The sequence below is a fragment of the Exophiala aquamarina genome (assembly GCF_000709125.1).
Source record: "Exophiala aquamarina CBS 119918 chromosome Unknown aczIA-supercont1.1, whole genome shotgun sequence".
Lineage (NCBI taxonomy): Eukaryota > Fungi > Ascomycota > Eurotiomycetes > Chaetothyriales > Herpotrichiellaceae > Exophiala > Exophiala aquamarina.
Window position 1 is genome coordinate 2,321,604 of NW_013550587.1, and position 16,926 is coordinate 2,338,529.

At 50.6% G+C, this 16,926-nt stretch overlaps 7 protein-coding genes across 7 annotated transcripts; 3 read left to right on the top strand and 4 right to left on the bottom strand.

Annotated features, from left to right (window-relative positions):
* Positions 1-101: 101 nt before the first annotated feature.
* Positions 102-3,954, top strand: A1O9_00825 (uncharacterized protein; the record flags this gene model as incomplete). The annotated part of the gene is made up of 2 exons (XM_013409988.1): positions 102-3,661; positions 3,714-3,954. The coding sequence occupies 2 exons, from the start codon at positions 102-104 to the stop codon at positions 3,952-3,954; spliced, it is 3,801 nt and encodes a 1,266-aa protein (XP_013265442.1).
* Positions 3,955-5,840: 1,886 nt separating this feature from the next.
* A1O9_00826 (uncharacterized protein) lies at positions 5,841-6,980 on the top strand (the record flags this gene model as incomplete). Its single annotated transcript, XM_013409989.1, has 1 exon — positions 5,841-6,980. The coding sequence occupies one exon, from the start codon at positions 5,841-5,843 to the stop codon at positions 6,978-6,980; it is 1,140 nt and encodes a 379-aa protein (XP_013265443.1).
* A 537-nt stretch (positions 6,981-7,517) lies between these two features.
* Positions 7,518-8,131, bottom strand: A1O9_00827 (uncharacterized protein; the record flags this gene model as incomplete). Its single annotated transcript, XM_013409990.1, has 2 exons — positions 7,518-7,887; positions 7,968-8,131. 2 exons carry the CDS (start codon positions 8,129-8,131, stop codon positions 7,518-7,520), a joined length of 534 nt encoding a protein of 177 aa, XP_013265444.1.
* A 1,357-nt stretch (positions 8,132-9,488) lies between these two features.
* On the top strand, positions 9,489-11,728 carry A1O9_00828 (uncharacterized protein; the record flags this gene model as incomplete). The annotated part of the gene is made up of 2 exons (XM_013409991.1): positions 9,489-9,696; positions 9,768-11,728. The coding sequence occupies 2 exons, from the start codon at positions 9,489-9,491 to the stop codon at positions 11,726-11,728; spliced, it is 2,169 nt and encodes a 722-aa protein (XP_013265445.1).
* A 251-nt stretch (positions 11,729-11,979) lies between these two features.
* On the bottom strand, positions 11,980-13,782 carry A1O9_00829 (uncharacterized protein; the record flags this gene model as incomplete). Its single annotated transcript, XM_013409992.1, has 1 exon — positions 11,980-13,782. The coding sequence occupies one exon, from the start codon at positions 13,780-13,782 to the stop codon at positions 11,980-11,982; it is 1,803 nt and encodes a 600-aa protein (XP_013265446.1).
* Positions 13,783-14,530: 748 nt separating this feature from the next.
* Positions 14,531-15,790, bottom strand: A1O9_00830 (uncharacterized protein; the record flags this gene model as incomplete). The annotated part of the gene is made up of 3 exons (XM_013409993.1): positions 14,531-15,242; positions 15,327-15,589; positions 15,650-15,790. 3 exons carry the CDS (start codon positions 15,788-15,790, stop codon positions 14,531-14,533), a joined length of 1,116 nt encoding a protein of 371 aa, XP_013265447.1.
* A 90-nt stretch (positions 15,791-15,880) lies between these two features.
* Positions 15,881-16,672, bottom strand: A1O9_00831 (uncharacterized protein; the record flags this gene model as incomplete). Its single annotated transcript, XM_013409994.1, has 4 exons — positions 15,881-16,133; positions 16,188-16,312; positions 16,419-16,564; positions 16,624-16,672. 4 exons carry the CDS (start codon positions 16,670-16,672, stop codon positions 15,881-15,883), a joined length of 573 nt encoding a protein of 190 aa, XP_013265448.1.
* Positions 16,673-16,926: the final 254 nt, after the last annotated feature.

The window sequence follows — 16,926 nt, forward strand, 5'->3', positions numbered from 1 at the left end:
AGTATACCAACATGCTTACTTCTGGTGCTTAACACTTCTATTGAGTATTTTGTGTGCACTTGCCCGGCGCCTCAGCCACTAAGACGCGCACTCTAGACACCATGGACAAATATATCGGTACACCACAAGCAAGCGATGCCTCCTTCTTCACCAAGGCCCTCGATAATCTTGACTCCCTCTCGCCTGAGAAATCATTCGCTGTTCCCGCGCGTGGAGCAGATCTAATCAGTCAGATGCGAAGTGCGAAGGGACGTGGCATGAACCTGAAGACTCCCAGAGCCGGCGGTCGAGATCCACTGCGACTTCTTCCCAACGGCGAGCATGGGAAACCCGAGTTCACTCCACTGATGAGGAGTGTCACAAAGAATAACATTGCGAGACGGCTATCTAGTAAAAAGCCCGGCACCGCATATACACCACGACATTCCTTGCTGAAACCAGGTGACCTTTCTACCCTTGACCCCGAAAACACTTCCAGTTCGGCAGGCAATATGGCCGACGATACACCTATGCCACATCAAGCTAGCAGTGCACAGAGTACACCGCTGGCCCAACTTCCTACGCGTGACGCTGTTGGTCTTGTCAGCGATGGCAACATGATGACATTACGAGAACAAGAGAACATCATTGACAAGATTGAGAAAGAGAATTTCGGGCTCAAGATGAAGATTCACTTTTTGGAAGAGGCTTTGTCCAAACGCGGCGGCGAATTCAACCAAGCTGCTCTGAAGGAGAACACAGACTTGAAAGTCAACAGAATCACAATGCAACGTGAATTACATAAATTCAAGAAGAACATCGCTCAAGCCGAGAAGGACGCGGAGGTTTACAGACTACAACTTGAGGAATTCAAAGAACGCATCAGGCGAAAACAGGTTGACGAAAGTGTTCGAGTCGAGCTTCACAAGCTCCGCTCCGAAGTTGAAGCGAAAGACAAAAAGCTCAAGGTGATGGAGCGCGAGTCGAGTCAAGCTGCCCAGGAAGAACACTCACAAATCCAGAAATTGAAGGATGAACTCGATGACCTGCAAGCTGAACTTCGAGAAAAGGATCGCCTAATCGATGAGCGGGACGACCAGATTGACTCGCTCAAAGCAGAAGTCAACAAGGATTCCAATGAAGTCGTTGAGGTGGAAGAGGAATTGCGATACGCCAAAGAAGAGGTTGAACATCTCAAGCAAACCCTCGACCGGGTCAAATCAGAGCTTCAGGGGGCAAAAGAAGAGCGGGAGGAGGCCATTGACGACAAGAGGAGAGCCGAAGAAAACTTGGACGAGCTCCGTGATGAGATGGCCAACAAATCCTTCACCACCAAAGGGCTAAGCAGGCAGCTGGAGGAGAAGGCGAACAAGCTAGATGACGACTTCCAGGATCTGCAGGAACGATATGAAGCTCTTCAGGCAGAACTTGATTCCAAGTCGGATGCCGAGAGGCAGTTGCGAGACCGAGTTCGTGAACTGGAGAAGGAAGGAGCTTCAGAAACACGCAAGGCCCATCAAGAACTCGAACTTTCCCAGCAGCAACGCGACACTCTCGAACGTAAGCTCAACAACATGGCCAAGCAACTCGAGACGGCCGAACGAGACTTGCAAGAAAAGACCGATGAAAAAGATTTACTCCAATCTCGTCACGATGCATTGACTAGGGAGTCTGCAGAACTTCAAAAAGATCTTGTCAAATTGCAAAAGGCCGTTCGTGAGCTTGAGAAATCCCTAGAAGAAGAACGACAGCAGTCTGCACACAACGACAACTTACTGCGAACAAACCACAAGCATGAGCTCGATCTCCTCAATGAACAAATTGATGGTCTTCACCGCGAGGTCAACAGCAAAGAGAATGCACATGCAGCTGATTTGGAGGAATGGGAAGCTCAAAAACATTCACTCGAAAGTGCTTCTCAGAAAGCTGAAGAGAAGGCCAAAGGTTTGCAACGAACAGTAGACAAACTTCAGGACGCTCAAGGAACACTGTCTGGCCGTGAGATGAAGCTACAAGAAGCACTTGAGAGTGAAAATGAACGTCATAAGCAAGAAGAGAAGATTCTGTCCAAGGAAATTCAAGAATTACAGCAAGATCTTACGGCGAAGCGCCAAGCTGCAGACGAGAGTCGAAATGAGCTCAACAATGCAAGGGAGGAACTCCGCATTTCTATCCGTGAGCAAGCATCACTAAAAGAAAAGGTGGTAGAGCTTGAGGATGAGATCGAAATCCTCCAAGCTGACATTGAGCAAGAGCATGAGGTTGCGCAGATGCAGCAACAAAAGTCTTCTAGCCACGCTGATGCCCAAGTACAAAAGCTTCGACAAGAAAAGCAATCCTTGCAGGAGCAACTCGCCAATGCCAACACGGAACTCAAAGATGCCCGCTCAGCACTGAACTCCGCCGAGCGCGATCGTGAGGAGCTTGAGAAGAAGTTCGAGAAAATGCAGAATTCCAACGACGATACTTTCAATATCGATCAAGAAAAGCGCGAGCTCAAGCGAGCGAAGGTCAAGCTCGAGAAAGAGGTTATGCGTCTGACATCCGAGCGTGACGTGTTGACACAAGCAAACAATGTCCTCGAGAATGAGATCAACTCGGAAATGGACCGAGCCAATGAAGAGGAGAATCGTTTGAACACAGAGATCGAGACTCTCCGCAAGCAGAAATCCTCAGGGACGGACATCAGAGACAGAGAACTGACTTCTGCTCGGAATAAGGTGGCTCGACTGGAAAGTCGGGTGAAAGATCTGGAGCAGATGGTCGAGAATCAATCAAAAGTGATGTCTCCTGCCACCAACGTATCTGTGCTGCGGGATGACCTCACAGAGGCGAGGGAGAATCTAACTTCGTACGCCAAACGTGAGACAGAATTGAAAGCGTCAAACCGAGATCTCAAAATGCGAGTAAATGATCTCGAGAAAGACCTGCACGAAGCCAGACTTTCACAGTATAGGGCTCAATCTCCATCTGTCTCACCACCACCATCGCATTCCAAGGAATTGGCACAGATTCGTCAGAATCTCATTGACGCTCAAAGGGAAATCAAAGTCGTTTCGTCGGAGAATCGCGAGTTGAAACGTGCAGCACGACGATCATGTTCGAACGAGACAGAGTTTGCAGCCCTGCAAACTGCAGCCCGGTCTCGACTCGATGAAGTTGAGAGTCTGAACGAAAAGCTCTCCGAGCAAAACAAGATTGTAGATGATCTTCGAGAGAAGTTGGAACTCCTCCAAGAAGAGCACGATGACAACCAGGACTTGGCTGCCAGCATCCGCAAGCGTGACAGACAAATTCAGGACCTCAAACAGCAAGTCAAGCATCTCCGGGAGGAGCAAGGGGATCTAAGCGATGTATCCATACGTTTGTCAGCTCGTGAGGGGGAAGCTCAAGAAATGAAACGAGAGCTGAGACGGCTTCGGGACGAACGTAGCCTGGCCAAAAAGAGAGCCGATGAAGTTGGAACGGAACTGGACGCTTTGCAAAGCAAGTACGAAGGGATATTGGAGAAATTGAGCTCCGGGAAATCGTCCAAAGACGATATCCGCGAGAAAGAGATGAGAGGCCTTGTTAAAGAGATAATGTGGTTAAAGGCTAAGTGCAAGAGAGAGGAGCGCCTCAGAAAAGACCTCGCCTGGAGTAAAGGATTCCTTGAGCAGGGTGAGGTAATGAGATCCCAGTGGTACGTTTTGTTGATCCCCTGTGCTCCGTTTCAGTACTAATCATTTTACCAGCAATCAAGTCGATCTTCGAATTCTGGGTGAGATGGGCGTCTCACTCGAGCAACGCAAATACGAGTCAAAGCTACGACCGGTACAGAAGTTCAGAGCGGGTGTTTTTGCAGTTATCGCTGCCATCCGGATGAGTAACATGGAGGAGTCTTGGAGAGAAGCCAAAATAATGGGCGAAGAGCTGAGGTTAATGCGCACAAAGCAGAGCAAATCACGCACAAGGGTGCGCATTCTGGAAGTGTGAGTATCTGCCTCTGGATAGCATCTTTTGGTGGTATTCTGGTGGCATAGCAGAGCAATCAGCATTGAGCGATGCTCGGCTCATTCCGACTTGGGGAGACGATGTTTATTGTTTGAGGCGTCGGTTAGCGACAGCTTTACGAAGTCATGAACAGGCATAGCATCAGACGGTGGATATGAATCGATTGTTGCCCTTCTTTCTGCAAAGACATTTTACTACGCCCCTGTTGAAGTAGAGTGCGACTAGCTTGTGTGACAAAGAGGTTGCATTGGCAACGTTGTCGTTAATGTTGATACTATTCTGACGAGTCGTAATTCTTGCGTAGTTGATCCTTGGCCCGCGGGGTTTGCTTGTTCCAGCGACATCATTAGATATCTAATTAATAGCTCCACCAATAAACGCCAAAACTGGATTGTTCTCATTTAATCCCAAACGGCTTAAATCAGAGATTGTAGGCTGGCCCTCCTGGCGGGGTTGGCGTCAAGGAAGCAAAGAGTCCAAAGTCCAAACACTGAGAAGATAAGCCGCCTGTCAACTAAATCAACTATAGGTGTGAAAATCCAGCCTCCTACTTTTTCACAGGCGTGTCACATTTCTGACTGTACCACGAGCTGTCTTTGACCAACTCTCCTATCTATGCACCGGTTTTGAGGGTTTCGAGGCGGATATTGGAACAGCAGAAACGATTACCATAAGCACAAAACGACATGGCAATTTCTCGGATGTTACTTGGGATATGGGGCAATGAAGTTCGTGATTCGATATAAGGTCGGTCTCTACGTACTACTTGACTCTCCCTAACAATATCTACCCGAAAAAGTTCGCCAACGAGACGAAGACGGAACTGGACTGCTTTATCCAGGCCGTGTTCAATACTTGGCCGGATCATCAGGATGCGCCGTGTCCTTGGACCGCAGCGGGCTCATCAAGACCGAATAGTCAAACTTTCGATCGACATACTTCAAGAGCTCCGGATCGACGTTGTTTGTGTTGAGACCCATTTTATATTCTCCTCCGTCGGTCGGCGGAGGTCCAATGGGCCACCAATAGCATCTACACCACGTCAGTCTTGAGTCCAACGGAAAAGGAATCGCTGGACTTGCACGCAACCGCAGTTGTCGCAGAAGTTGAACGACAGGTCTCGATCGCCCCAGGTGTACAGCCTCGTTACTGCGTTCGGCTTCGTTTCGATCTGGACCTCGTCTGGATGATAGTATCCCCACGCCGCACCATACCTGCGGCAGAGAGTACATTGGCACACATTGATGTACTCGGGGAGTCGTTGAACCATGACTGTGATTGCGCCGCAGTGGCAGCTCGAGCGGATGGGGGTGTTTATCGCAGCCATGCTGTCTTGCATCGCTCGTAGTTTGGCAGTGTGGTATGTTGGCTTCTAAAGATGCTTCTTACGGAAGAAAAGCATTCGACTGTCTTTCTGGTGCCAAGACGAGGCTGTAGCCTGTAGCCCTGCAAGCAGTGAGTCAGTGACCACTTTATATTGCGTCATTGTTGAACGCATGTACCTCCTGTAGATATCTTGGTCGGCGTCCGGTCCCAGGCTCCAGCTCGATTTTGCGAGGACTCGTAGCGGGGAGATAGGCCACTCTCGCACAAAAGGGTATCTACTCACATGCACAACTGATTTACAGCTTCGTCGTCTTATCAATCTACGGGGTGTATTCAACGAGGTGGCACGTCCACAGTCAAGCCTGGCCGTTCTCCGCATTTGATACATACATACATAACATATATTATTTCGGAATTGCCCCGCTTCACCAATCCTTCCACGGCTTGGAATACAACGCGGACTTGAAGTAGTGCACTAGCATCTCTCCCTGTCGGACCTTCGGATCCTTCATCTTTACAGGCCCATCTTCGCCCGCAAAACCATGTCACAGCCTCAACCACAGCCGCAGCCACAGGAGTATGATCCGCGCGGGATCGAGTACTACACGGTCCCCACGCTCACATTCACATCTGGCACAACCCTGCACGACGTGAAGGTCGCTTACCGACGATTCAACCCGGACTCAACAGCGGGCACGATCCTCATTCCGACGTGTTATGGCGGGTTCATCAACACGACACTCACGCTCACCGGCCCCGCACCAAATGACGCACTCTCGAAATACCACGTGGTGGTCGTCGCCATGCTCGGCAACGGTGAGAGCTCCAGCCACAGCAACAAAGCTTTCTTCCCGGAGCCCGGCGAGCTGCGGTACCAGGACGTGGTGCGCGCGCAGCATCAACTCCTGACGGAGCACCTGAAGATCACCAGGCTTGTGGCCGTGATGGGCTTCAGCATGGGCGGCCAGCAGGCGTACCACTGGGGCGTCATGTACCCGGACTTCGTCTCGAGGGTCATCGCAATCTGCTCGAGCGCGCGCACGTCGGCGCACAACTATGCGTTCCTGGAGGGGCCGATCGCCGCGCTGACGAACTCAATCGACTACATCGCCTGGCGCGCGATGAAGGCCAAGGTCGCGCGCGGCGAGGAGGTGGGTCAGAACATGAAGGATGTGGTGCCGAGGAATGGAATCCGGGCGTTCGCGCGCACCTATGCTGCTTGGTTGACCAGTGCCGCGTGGTTTAGGGACCGCGAGTGGAGTAAAGGCCCCTTCGCCGGCTTCAACAGCCTCGACGACTGGATGCGTGCAAGGGAGGACGGGTACATGATCTGGGACGCGCAGGATTTGCTGGTGCTTGCGAGGATGTGGCAGTTGGGTGACATTGGTGATGCGATTCCGGGAGAGGAGGCCACTGGCATCAAACCGCTGGGGTATAAGATCCCCGAAGATGCGAGCTACGCAAAGGCGTTGAAGAGTATCGAGGCGAAAGTTCTCCTGCTCCCTTGTCGTACCGATCAGTACTTCCCGCCTCAGGATTCGGAGATCGAGGCCAAGTATCTGCAGAATGGCCGTGTTGAGGTCATCGAGAGTACTTGGGGCCATGTTGCTGGGGGAGGTTTGAATCCCGATGATACGGCTTTCCTGAATGAGAGAATTGGAAGGTTCCTGAGTGAGGAGTAGTCTAGCGAGAGGATCGAGATTCATGAGATCATGATGATCTGAATGAGGTGGCTGATGGAGGCCTGGTCTATGTCGCGAAATTGACCGTGGCAGTGTATCTCTCTATGTCGAAACGAGAAATCCAAACAAGAAGAAACCGCACAAGCCCGAAGGGCGTTGAGGTCAACATCCTCAATCATCAAGTCAAACGTTGTTGTTTTTTTAAAGAAAAACAATATGTGATATCAATCGCCTTCGCCCTCGCTTGACTATGGACATCCACACATTCAACTTGCCGCGCTCCCCCAACATTTTTGTTCCTGGAAACAGACTCCATGCTAAATGCGTATATATCATGTCATGTGCAAGGCCCCGCATGAAACTTCCGTCAATGCATGTCCTGAGAGATGGCTCGTCCATAAATTATCCCCATGTCGACATTAGAAAACCAGTGGAAAAAGGAAAACCTCACAATGGGAGACAAAAAAAGAAATCGTGCATGAGTGCGCCGCCAGATCGCAGCTTCCTTTCCCGTTTCCCTTCCCGGCGCCCAAGTTTTCAGTCGTAGTTCTGCACCTGGTATGAGAGCACCATCATCCACAGAAACAAGACGGCCAGGATGATGGACCATGCGAACGACGCTTTCCAACACGAACATATGTTGTCCTGGGTCAGCCAGGCCAGCGTCTCTATCGACACGCCGGTGTACTCCTGTCCCGTGACGTAGTTATTGCAGTTCCCATTCACGTTGCCCCGGCCATACAGTTGGATGGCGGTCTCAATCAGCACGGTGACCCATAGGACAAGAAGGATGAATGCGCCGAGCAATATACCGCCGGGTATCAGCATGCGCCGTGCGGCGAGCACGAGGATTATCACTAGGAAGATGATCGTGAGGCCGCCGGTGACTACTGCGAAGGTAAATAGCCTGGGTGGGAGAAAGGGAGATTAGTTTTGGTGCTTTTTGAGGAAATAAGGATATTGGGAGACGTGGCTTTGGGAACATACCATGGAATTCCGATTCTCAATTGTTGTTGGACGGATATGAACCAGGCGTTGATACCCAGTACCGTTGATGCGCCGGCTAGGACGATGAAGATCCACAGATTTAATTGAACTTCAGGCCACCGGTAGCGTCGACGCGTCTCTCGGTATACCACCTCCGTTGCCATTTTGACAGGATTTTTGGAGGGATTGAAATGGGGATGTATTGCGTGGAATCGAGATGCTCAATCGAAAGAGTGCTCTGGGGAGCAGAGCGGCGGGTTTGAGTGGTGAACAAGCCGTTGGCTATTGTTGTGAATTGAGGCGCATGGAGTGGGTTCGTTTCAGGGAAGCTGAGGGGTGTGGGCGATGGGTTATCACACAACTTGCTCGCAGTCTTTATGTAGTGGTGATGATGACGAGTAATCGCAAAAGGTGCAGTGAGTCAGGTTGGGTTGCGAAAGAGTCCAGCTACCCAAACGAACAAAGGACGCGCAGGCGTGGTGTGGTGTGGTGTTATTCGTTCAATGAGAGGGAACCACGATGCGGGAGCATGCGAGAGATGGCGGCCAAAGGGTGGGTTTGTCGGTCCTGAGTCCTGGCCTGGGGAGATCTGATCTGGTGTTGTTTGGTTCGGGGCGACTTTCAGCGTTCAATGGCGGCCTCGCTTGAAATAGCCACTTGGCACGTGTCTCAACCCAGTGCCACAGTTGACAAGTCACACAAAACACTTGTTCCCAAAAGGTCAGATGAGCTTGAACATGGCGGTTGGAGGCATGGTTTCCCAACTGTGGAAAATGTTGCAAAGACGGCCGTGTCTGGAAATGATGCAACGTTGATTCCTTCAGAAGGCAATCCTGGGGCTGCGGCTTGGTCATGAACTCACAGGCCCATGAGGACTGGCACCCACCTGGGCACTCGGGGCGCTGCTTATTCCAACGTGGGTTTCCGGGCGTTGGGTGACTGGGTCTTGTCAAACACCGCGTTGTCCCGGTTGCCCGTGCAACGCCTCCATCTCAGGGCAGGCCGAGGTGGAATAATTCTTAACGTCATTTCTGAAGCAGCCAGTTATATATGTATGTGTATGAGACTCCAGCCTTTCAAAATTGGGCAAGATTCCAGAGTCAAAGAAGAATAGCATCTTCAAGTCGGAGCAGGCCTTCTATGCCTGTTGGTGAACTCTGGAATCCACAGATAAGAGCCTTTGCCGCTATATTTATAGTTATTAAGCGCTGTGGTAGTGCCTTTATTCAACGATTCGTATGCTGAGTTGGCTGCGCATAATATACTTTTCTTAGAGCCATCAATCGAGCAGGACATAGTCTTTTGCCAGCGGTAATCAGACTGTGTTTGGTTTGTGGGAATCGAAAAGGCTGCGTGAGGCTGGTTGCCCCTCGCAACCACACAAGTCTTGGCATCAAGGATACCCATGGCCTGGTCGCCCTGGTGTGTTCTCCAACCTGCGCCCTCCCACCCCATCCCGTGTATGAGACCGAAGTTCAACTCATATAGGTCTATTTACCCTACCACAAATCCGCGGTCAAAATGAGTGTCCGAGTCGTCGCGCGAATCCGACCACTCCTCAAGTCCGAGCTCTCGAAGGACGAGATCTTAACTACCTATGACGGACCAGATGGAAAGCCAGCCATCGTGAAGCTTCCCAATCCCAAAAACTTGTCCGAGGAATACAGCTTCCAGTTCAACAGTGTCTATGGGCAAGAGTCGACGCAGCAGGAGATCTTCGATGCTGAGGGTATGTCGTTGCTAGCCACCCGGGTCAAGGTCAATAAATGGTAAATAATCATTTGCTCACACTCTCAACAGTAACCCCCACCGTGAAACACCTCTTCCTCGGCTACGATGTCACAATCTTCGCCTATGGCTCCACTGGTACCGGCAAGACGCACACCATGCGGGGCGGGAAGTCGTTGCAGGAAAGAGGCATGATCCCGCGCTTGCTGAGCAGTATCTATCGAAAGAGCCGGGCTTTGGAGAAGAGCAGCCATGGCGAGACGTCCGTCCAGGTTTCCATGAGCTACTACGAGATATATAATGACCGTGTATTCGATCTGTTCGACGGCCCTGAGAAACGTACCCCGACCGGGCTACCTATCAGAGAAGCTGAAGGTGGGAAAACCGTGGTGGTCGGACTGACAGAGGTCCCTTGTTCGACTTTGAAAGATTTTGAAGCCCTCTACGACAAGGCGAATTCGAACCGAAGTACGGGCGCAACCAAACTGAATGCACACTCGTCCAGATCCCATGCAATTCTTTGTGTCAAAGTCACAGTGGCGACTCCTGATGAGACGAGGGTCAGCACGGCCTGTGCTATTGATCTTGCCGGCTCCGAAGACAATCGAAGGACTGGAAATGGTAAGGACCGGATGGTTGAATCCGCCAGCATCAACAAATCCTTGTTTGTCTTGGCGCAGTGTGTCGAAGCTATCAGCAAGAAACAGCAACGAATTCCTTACCGAGAATCCAAGATGACTCGGATTCTCTCTTTGGGCCAGAATAATGGCTTTACTGTCATGATCTTGAACCTCGCCCCTGTCAAAGCATACCATCTCGACACGCTCAGCTCTCTGAACTTCGCCAACAGAACCAAGAAGATTGAAGTCCGCGAGGTGGAGAATGAGCCTATCTTTAAAGGGCCCCCTCGCCCAGCTACCACCGCTCCTTCAGGAGGCCCGAACATTCAGCGGCAACCCCTTCGACCTCTCACTCACCACATCAATGTGAATATCATGGCAAATCGCGATACGGCAGCGAAGAATGAGAAACCCCCGAAAGCCTTCTCCGTCTATTCGGACCGAGGTAAACCATCTACGACATCCAAACCGACCATCCAGCGATCATCTCCTCTCAAACGTGGCGCGGATGCATCGGTCTTCTCTGCTCGCCCCACCAAGATCTCACGGCCAACGCCAAGCTTCATTCGACGAGGTCCAGACACCAGTGCTCTAACACAAGCATCCATCGAGAACCTCGTAGAGAAGAAAGTTTCGGAAATCCTAGCGGCACGGGCGATGAATGTACCGGACCCAGTACCAACGAAGATGGTATCAGACGAAGTTCAGAAACGCTTGGATACCATTGAGAAGCGGTTGGAAGGCCAAGACGGAGAAAGAGCCGAAGGGCTCAGCTACCTGTTTATGGCAAAGCAGCACCAAGCACGCGGCGAGGACTTTAGTGCCTTGAAGATGTATGAGCTGGCACAGCCGTTTTTCCCGGACAACGAGAAACTGGAAGGGAAAATTGAGCGGTTGAAAGAACGGCTGACGAGGAAGAAGCAGGAGTCCGAGGATGGAAATCCCCACCAGGATGAAGCTTTGCCCGACGCGAGGAGGCCGATCACTACCAAGCAACTGACCATTGACGGAATCGGCGCAACCGAAGACGAGAGCTACCATGAAGAAGGCAATGAATCCGAGTACCACAGCGATGACGAAGACGGGAGTTTGTCCTTTCGGGCACGTCCACGGCGGCAAAAGCAGAAGCGCAAACCGCGAGCCTCATCTCCAGACCCCTTGACTCAACCCAATGCTGTTGCCATCACGCCTCGCACACAACACCTGCTAGATGTAATCAACACGCGAAACGTATCACAGATTAAATCACTAAATGGTCTTGGTGCGAAACGGGCTGAAGGGATCGTCGAGTATCTGAACTCGCAACTTGAAGTCGAGGGCGATGCAGATCTACGATCATGGCGGGATCTTACAAAATTGAAGGGCGTGGGGAAAAAGACCTTGGAGAGCATGAGAGAGGGTGTTCTTGTTTGACTCTGGATTTGCCCGCTTGCATAAATAAGCTTGGTTCAGAGCCCAATCTGTTGTTCACGCGTTCCAGCTTACCTTCGTTTCCGGATCGTGTTGCTCGCTGGTAGACAGAACGCAGAGTGCCGCTATATGAATATTCAATGAACAAAAGTCGTTAAATCATAGTCTTTGATATCGTCCTCTGCAACAAGCATCGCCCTCGTGAGCGCCAATACCTCAATTGTTCCCAAACGCGGATGGATCCAGGAGCCTGCCTAGATGGGAAACAAATCATCTCCTCGAGTACGTGGGTCGTCGGAGGCGGTCGCGCTCGTCAGCTGAGCAGACCTGGACAACTCCGACCGAAGTTGTCTTTCCAGTACCGAGTTATAACCCACGCGGCTCTTCAATACCCCTCCATGGGAATGCAAGAGCTTCGCACACTCCCAGTGGTGCTTATCACAAGCTTTGAAAAGTGCGGTTTGATCTAGAGAACCGATGGTATTGACGTCAATGCCCAGAGACAGGCATTTCTGGGCGATTTCTGTGCTCCCAACAAGGGCTGCAAGGTGAAGAAGATTGTTGCCATACGATGTCAAAGCACAGGTAGGTGAGTGGCGGATCAACAATCGGTCAACCGTGCTTGCATGGCTGTTGGACACCGCAGCTACCAAAGCCTCTGTCAGCGCATCGATGGAAAGGGTTTCTCCCGTGCTTTCGTTCAAGAAAAAGTCTACCACCTGAACGCACCCAGCATCTGCAGCACTCACGAGCAATCTGGACACCAGCTCGGGTTCTGGAAGCCGGTGTTTGAACAGAGCCTGAACACACTTTCGATGCCCTGCTCGCACTGCAGCAAATAGGGCTTTGTCCTTTTCTTGTGTTGAGAAAAACCGGTGGAATTGTAGAAGGAGCGTGCTGATCACCTTGTATTGACCTTCTTTAGCCGCTGCCTCGAGGATTCTTGGCGGCGGCTCGTCACCCCGATTCAATAAGGCGAGCAAGATGTCGAGATTCCCGCACGAGCAGGCCCTCGTCCAGATTATTGCAGGCAGTACACTGGCTTTTTCGACAACTTGGGAGAAGAAGTCCAAGTCTCCCACCTCTGCTGCTGCTTCAAGACCATTTTCAATGCGTTCAGCGCTCCCCAGCAGAGCCTTTTCTTTGAGAGCCCCAGCATTTTTCAATTTTGCGATTGCGGTCCAGGCTCGTACTGACAGATGAGGCGGATTTTCCAGGAATGGGGCAGATGCATGCAGAAGCGCAAGAGTGGTGTTCTCCTTTTGGCAAGCTATGGAGATCCAATCCGTGATAGTATCGCTCCAGTTGCCAAATAGTGTACTCGTGAGTGTGGCGCGTATGTTTGGCCGCGACGCCCATTGAAAGATAGCTTGTATACTGAGTTTCGCATTCCATGTAGTGGCATCCCTCACAATCTGATCAAAAAATTCGTAACGCTTCGAACTTCGATTAACCAAATGTTTTTTTGAAGAGTTCAAGGAAGCAGGTGGAGACTGGGATTCCGGAGCGACCAAGAAGCTCCGCATAATTTCAGCATAGTCCTTTTCGACAGCGATACTCAGAGGCTTCGGGGGGGGGGCGGATGAACCAAAGTCAAGTCCGTGCTCGGCGGCCAGCAATATCTCAACACCTTCGCAATGGCCCTTTTCAACGGCAAGGAACAGTGGTGTCGGTTCATCCGAAGGCTGACGCGCGCCTGCCTTCAGAAGAAGGTCTATTGTAGAGGCATGCCCTGCAGCAGAAGCGAAATGAAGAGCCGTCCACTTGAGACAGGTTGAGTCAATGGCCTCCAGGCTCACATCGAACTTAGATTGAAGTAAAAGCCACACGATGGAATATTGCCCGTGAGCAGCGGCCAAGTGGAGCACTGAGCGGCCAGTAGATGTTATCCCATCACGCAACATACCGTCGTGAAGCAGCTGCCTCACGTTCGAAGTGCGGCCCTGGATTATGGAATCGAGTACTTCAGGATCCATTGCGATGGTTCCCACTGACGAGGTTATTGATTTAGCGTCGTCATAGAAGTTCCATTCACCGTATGGCTTGGCAAGCACCATGAAAGCTATACGCTCTAGATGCTGAGATACATGTGTGGTAAAGGTTGTTGTGCATGATCCTGGGTTGGAGCCACATATTGGACAGCTCAGTGTATCAAACTCTTTCACCAACTTAGGCACATCATCACTCGTGCATGGCCATAAGCTTCGGATATGAGATAATGCTTCTCGGCTTGATTTGCAGCTGAAGTCGCATGAGGAACATCTATACTTATACTCACGGACATGTTGCTTGTGGAAATGAGACAAGAGTCCCTGGCGCGTGGCATGAACCCGAAGCGGAGTCGGGCAGTCCTCGAACTGACAGACATACGTTTGCAGGTCTTGCAGAACATGGACTCTGTTCCAATTAGCTCTTGGTCCCTCAATATCAAAATGAAACACATACTGCCAATCACGCCGCCTCAGTATTATAATTTGCTCGCCACAAATATCGCATATAAAGGTGCTTTCGCTTCCTAAGTCAATTGGAGGTGCCGGAAGAACAAAACCGGAAGGTGCTACAATGTCGCTGTCTATGCAAGAGTGTGTGACAGTAGAGTTTTGAACCGCGCCCGACACCTTGATTGGGTGTCTGCATCGAGTCATTGGTCCCAGAAGAATTGGATCGGGTTCCAAGCGAGATGGGATCCTTCGATAGACCCGTCCAGAAAGAGAGACCGTTCTGTAGAAGATGCGGCACTGCCTAGTATGTCGGGGACCCTGAAATGGGCTCTGCAGCGTCCAAGAGCTCATTCGTCGCATTCGATTAAGGTCCAAACAAGGTGAAGCTCTCCAATTGATCTATCATGACCAGGAGGGTTGCGATATTAAATGAATCTTGAAGTGGGGTTCCTTGCTGTGGTAGTAGTGAAACCTCTTCGTCTATCAGACCTGCAAATTTCTCCGCCCAATCAAAGGACATGCGCCTCGAATTAGATTGAGACCCAACCGACATGGGGATCTTTAGTAGATCCGTCGTCACGGGGGTATTTACGATAGAGTTCAGGGGTTGGACCGGGGTTCCTTGCTGTACAAGGACTGACAGTTTCTGGTTCTTTGACCCGCCTGTAACTGGCTCCGCATTATCAGAGACATCGACGGGTTCCGAAAATTGTTGTTCTCGTTCCACCTGGCCGGGCAAGCCTTGCCTTGAACCAGAGTCATGGGCACGCGCTAATCTCTTTGCTCGTTGTGCATTAGCTTCTGCAAGTCGGAGCGCCAGATACGGTGGGATGCTAGGGAATCTATCAAAGATGTTTCGTTGATATATGGACTGGTCAACGTCAAACTTGTCGTTGGCAAGGATGCTATTAAGCAGGAGCAAGTTCGTAGTCTTGACGTCGTCCTCGGTCTGATTAATGTGTACTAGCCGAAAGAGCTCGATCTCCTCGATCTCTCCATGTTCTGGAGAAGAGAACTCGGGGTTTTCAGAGCCCATTGATTCTTGGCAGGGGTAATATTTCAACCCACATTGTTCGCTATACGCGGTTAACCACATCCTCACATAGTTCCAACCAAACACTGAGGCTTTGCGGTTCTCATGCTCAGATTTCTCTACTTACCACGTTATGACAGCGAACTTGCTAAGTATTTCTCTCTTGGGTTGTTTGCAGCTCGGCCTAGGGCAGAGAGCACCTTGCCATCGCATCTGAGAAATGATCATAGACATCGTTATTGAGGACCCCGGAAAAACAAGCTTTTTCCAGTCATCCTTCTTGATCAAGGTTCCGTCTTTTTTAGAATCGATCAAATGGTACTCTCCTTCAATTACTTTAAGTTGACCAGGCACGTCCTTGAACTCTGCGCGCAGCAAACCTTCAAAAGACTAGACAGCGTCAACCAAGAGTCGGACAGAGACCGACTAGGTTTGTTTCAGGGGTCTTACCTCCCAATGATGAAACCACTGATAAGGCAGAGGACTTTTCCTTCCTAGCGCGTCCTCAAATTGTATGTTGGAGTCCAAGAGGAGTGAAGGGGTAGCGTTGATGCTACTTTGAGACGTCACCAATATCGTGTAGATCTGCATATTGGTCTGTAATATCTGCTGAAGTGCAGCCCTGGTCTCGCTCCGGATCGAGCAAAGAAACCCAATAATATTGTTCAGAATACCTCTAAATTAAGACACCGAAGTCCCAATGGATGTGATATCCATTGAGATTGAGTCGAATTTGCGTTTAGAACCATCGGCGATAAAGTTGAGCTGGTCTTTTACCGGTTCCAAGGCCTCTTCGATTGCAGAACCCGCATTGTTTTGCGAAGCGACAGAGGCGAGCTCGAGTTGTTCCATGCTTTGCCGTATTTTAATGACCTCCCCAAGAAGATAGGAGTCTTCTCGTCGCTGAGTGGGCTGGGCTTTAGAATCAGATTGGCTAATTCTTGTTAGAACAGCCAGCAAGAAAGCATTTCGATGCCAGAGCACATACTATAATTGCGTGGAAAGCAACATGTTAATGCAGAGAACCTTCATCCCAATAAACCTCCGAAATTGCTTGAAGTCGTCTGAGCCATAGAATGTCCATCTCAGCTTCCGAATGCTTCCATGGAGAGCCTTTGGGTGCATGTGAGCCCAGGAATGGCTCATAACGCTTAATTTTCGCCAAAAACTCCTTGAGTGGTGGCCCACTTGACAGAGCCAATCCTCGGATAGCGTTTACATGCTCCAAATTGTTCTCCGTCGGGCTGAGTTTGGAGACAATATTTATTACTCTCTGAAAGCCTTCGATCTCGATTAAAGCGTGTTGATATTCGGTAGACGCGCCTCCAGCATCGCTAAGAGCTCCAACAATTTTGGCGGTGAGATCTATGGCAGTGGTCAATATGTGCAATGCAGGTGAGGCTGAGGAGTCAGCCAACACACACCTATCACAGTTAGAAAGTCTCCCACGGAAAATCCAAACGGTATTGGCATTTTCTAGTGCAAAACACAGAATGTCGACGATCCTCCTTCCCAGGCAGAGCCTGATTGAAACTGTAAATCCACTGAGTCAGGCAGAATCGGGCATTCGATGGATTTATATGCGGGGTGGTGAGGCTTTCTGGACGCTTTAGCTCAGCCACCACTGCTTTTTTACTCAGCCTCATGTTCGAGCGAGATCAAGCGGTCACAGAATTGCTCTTGTGGCGGAGGACGATACAGCCAATGCCACGTGAATGGTCATATTG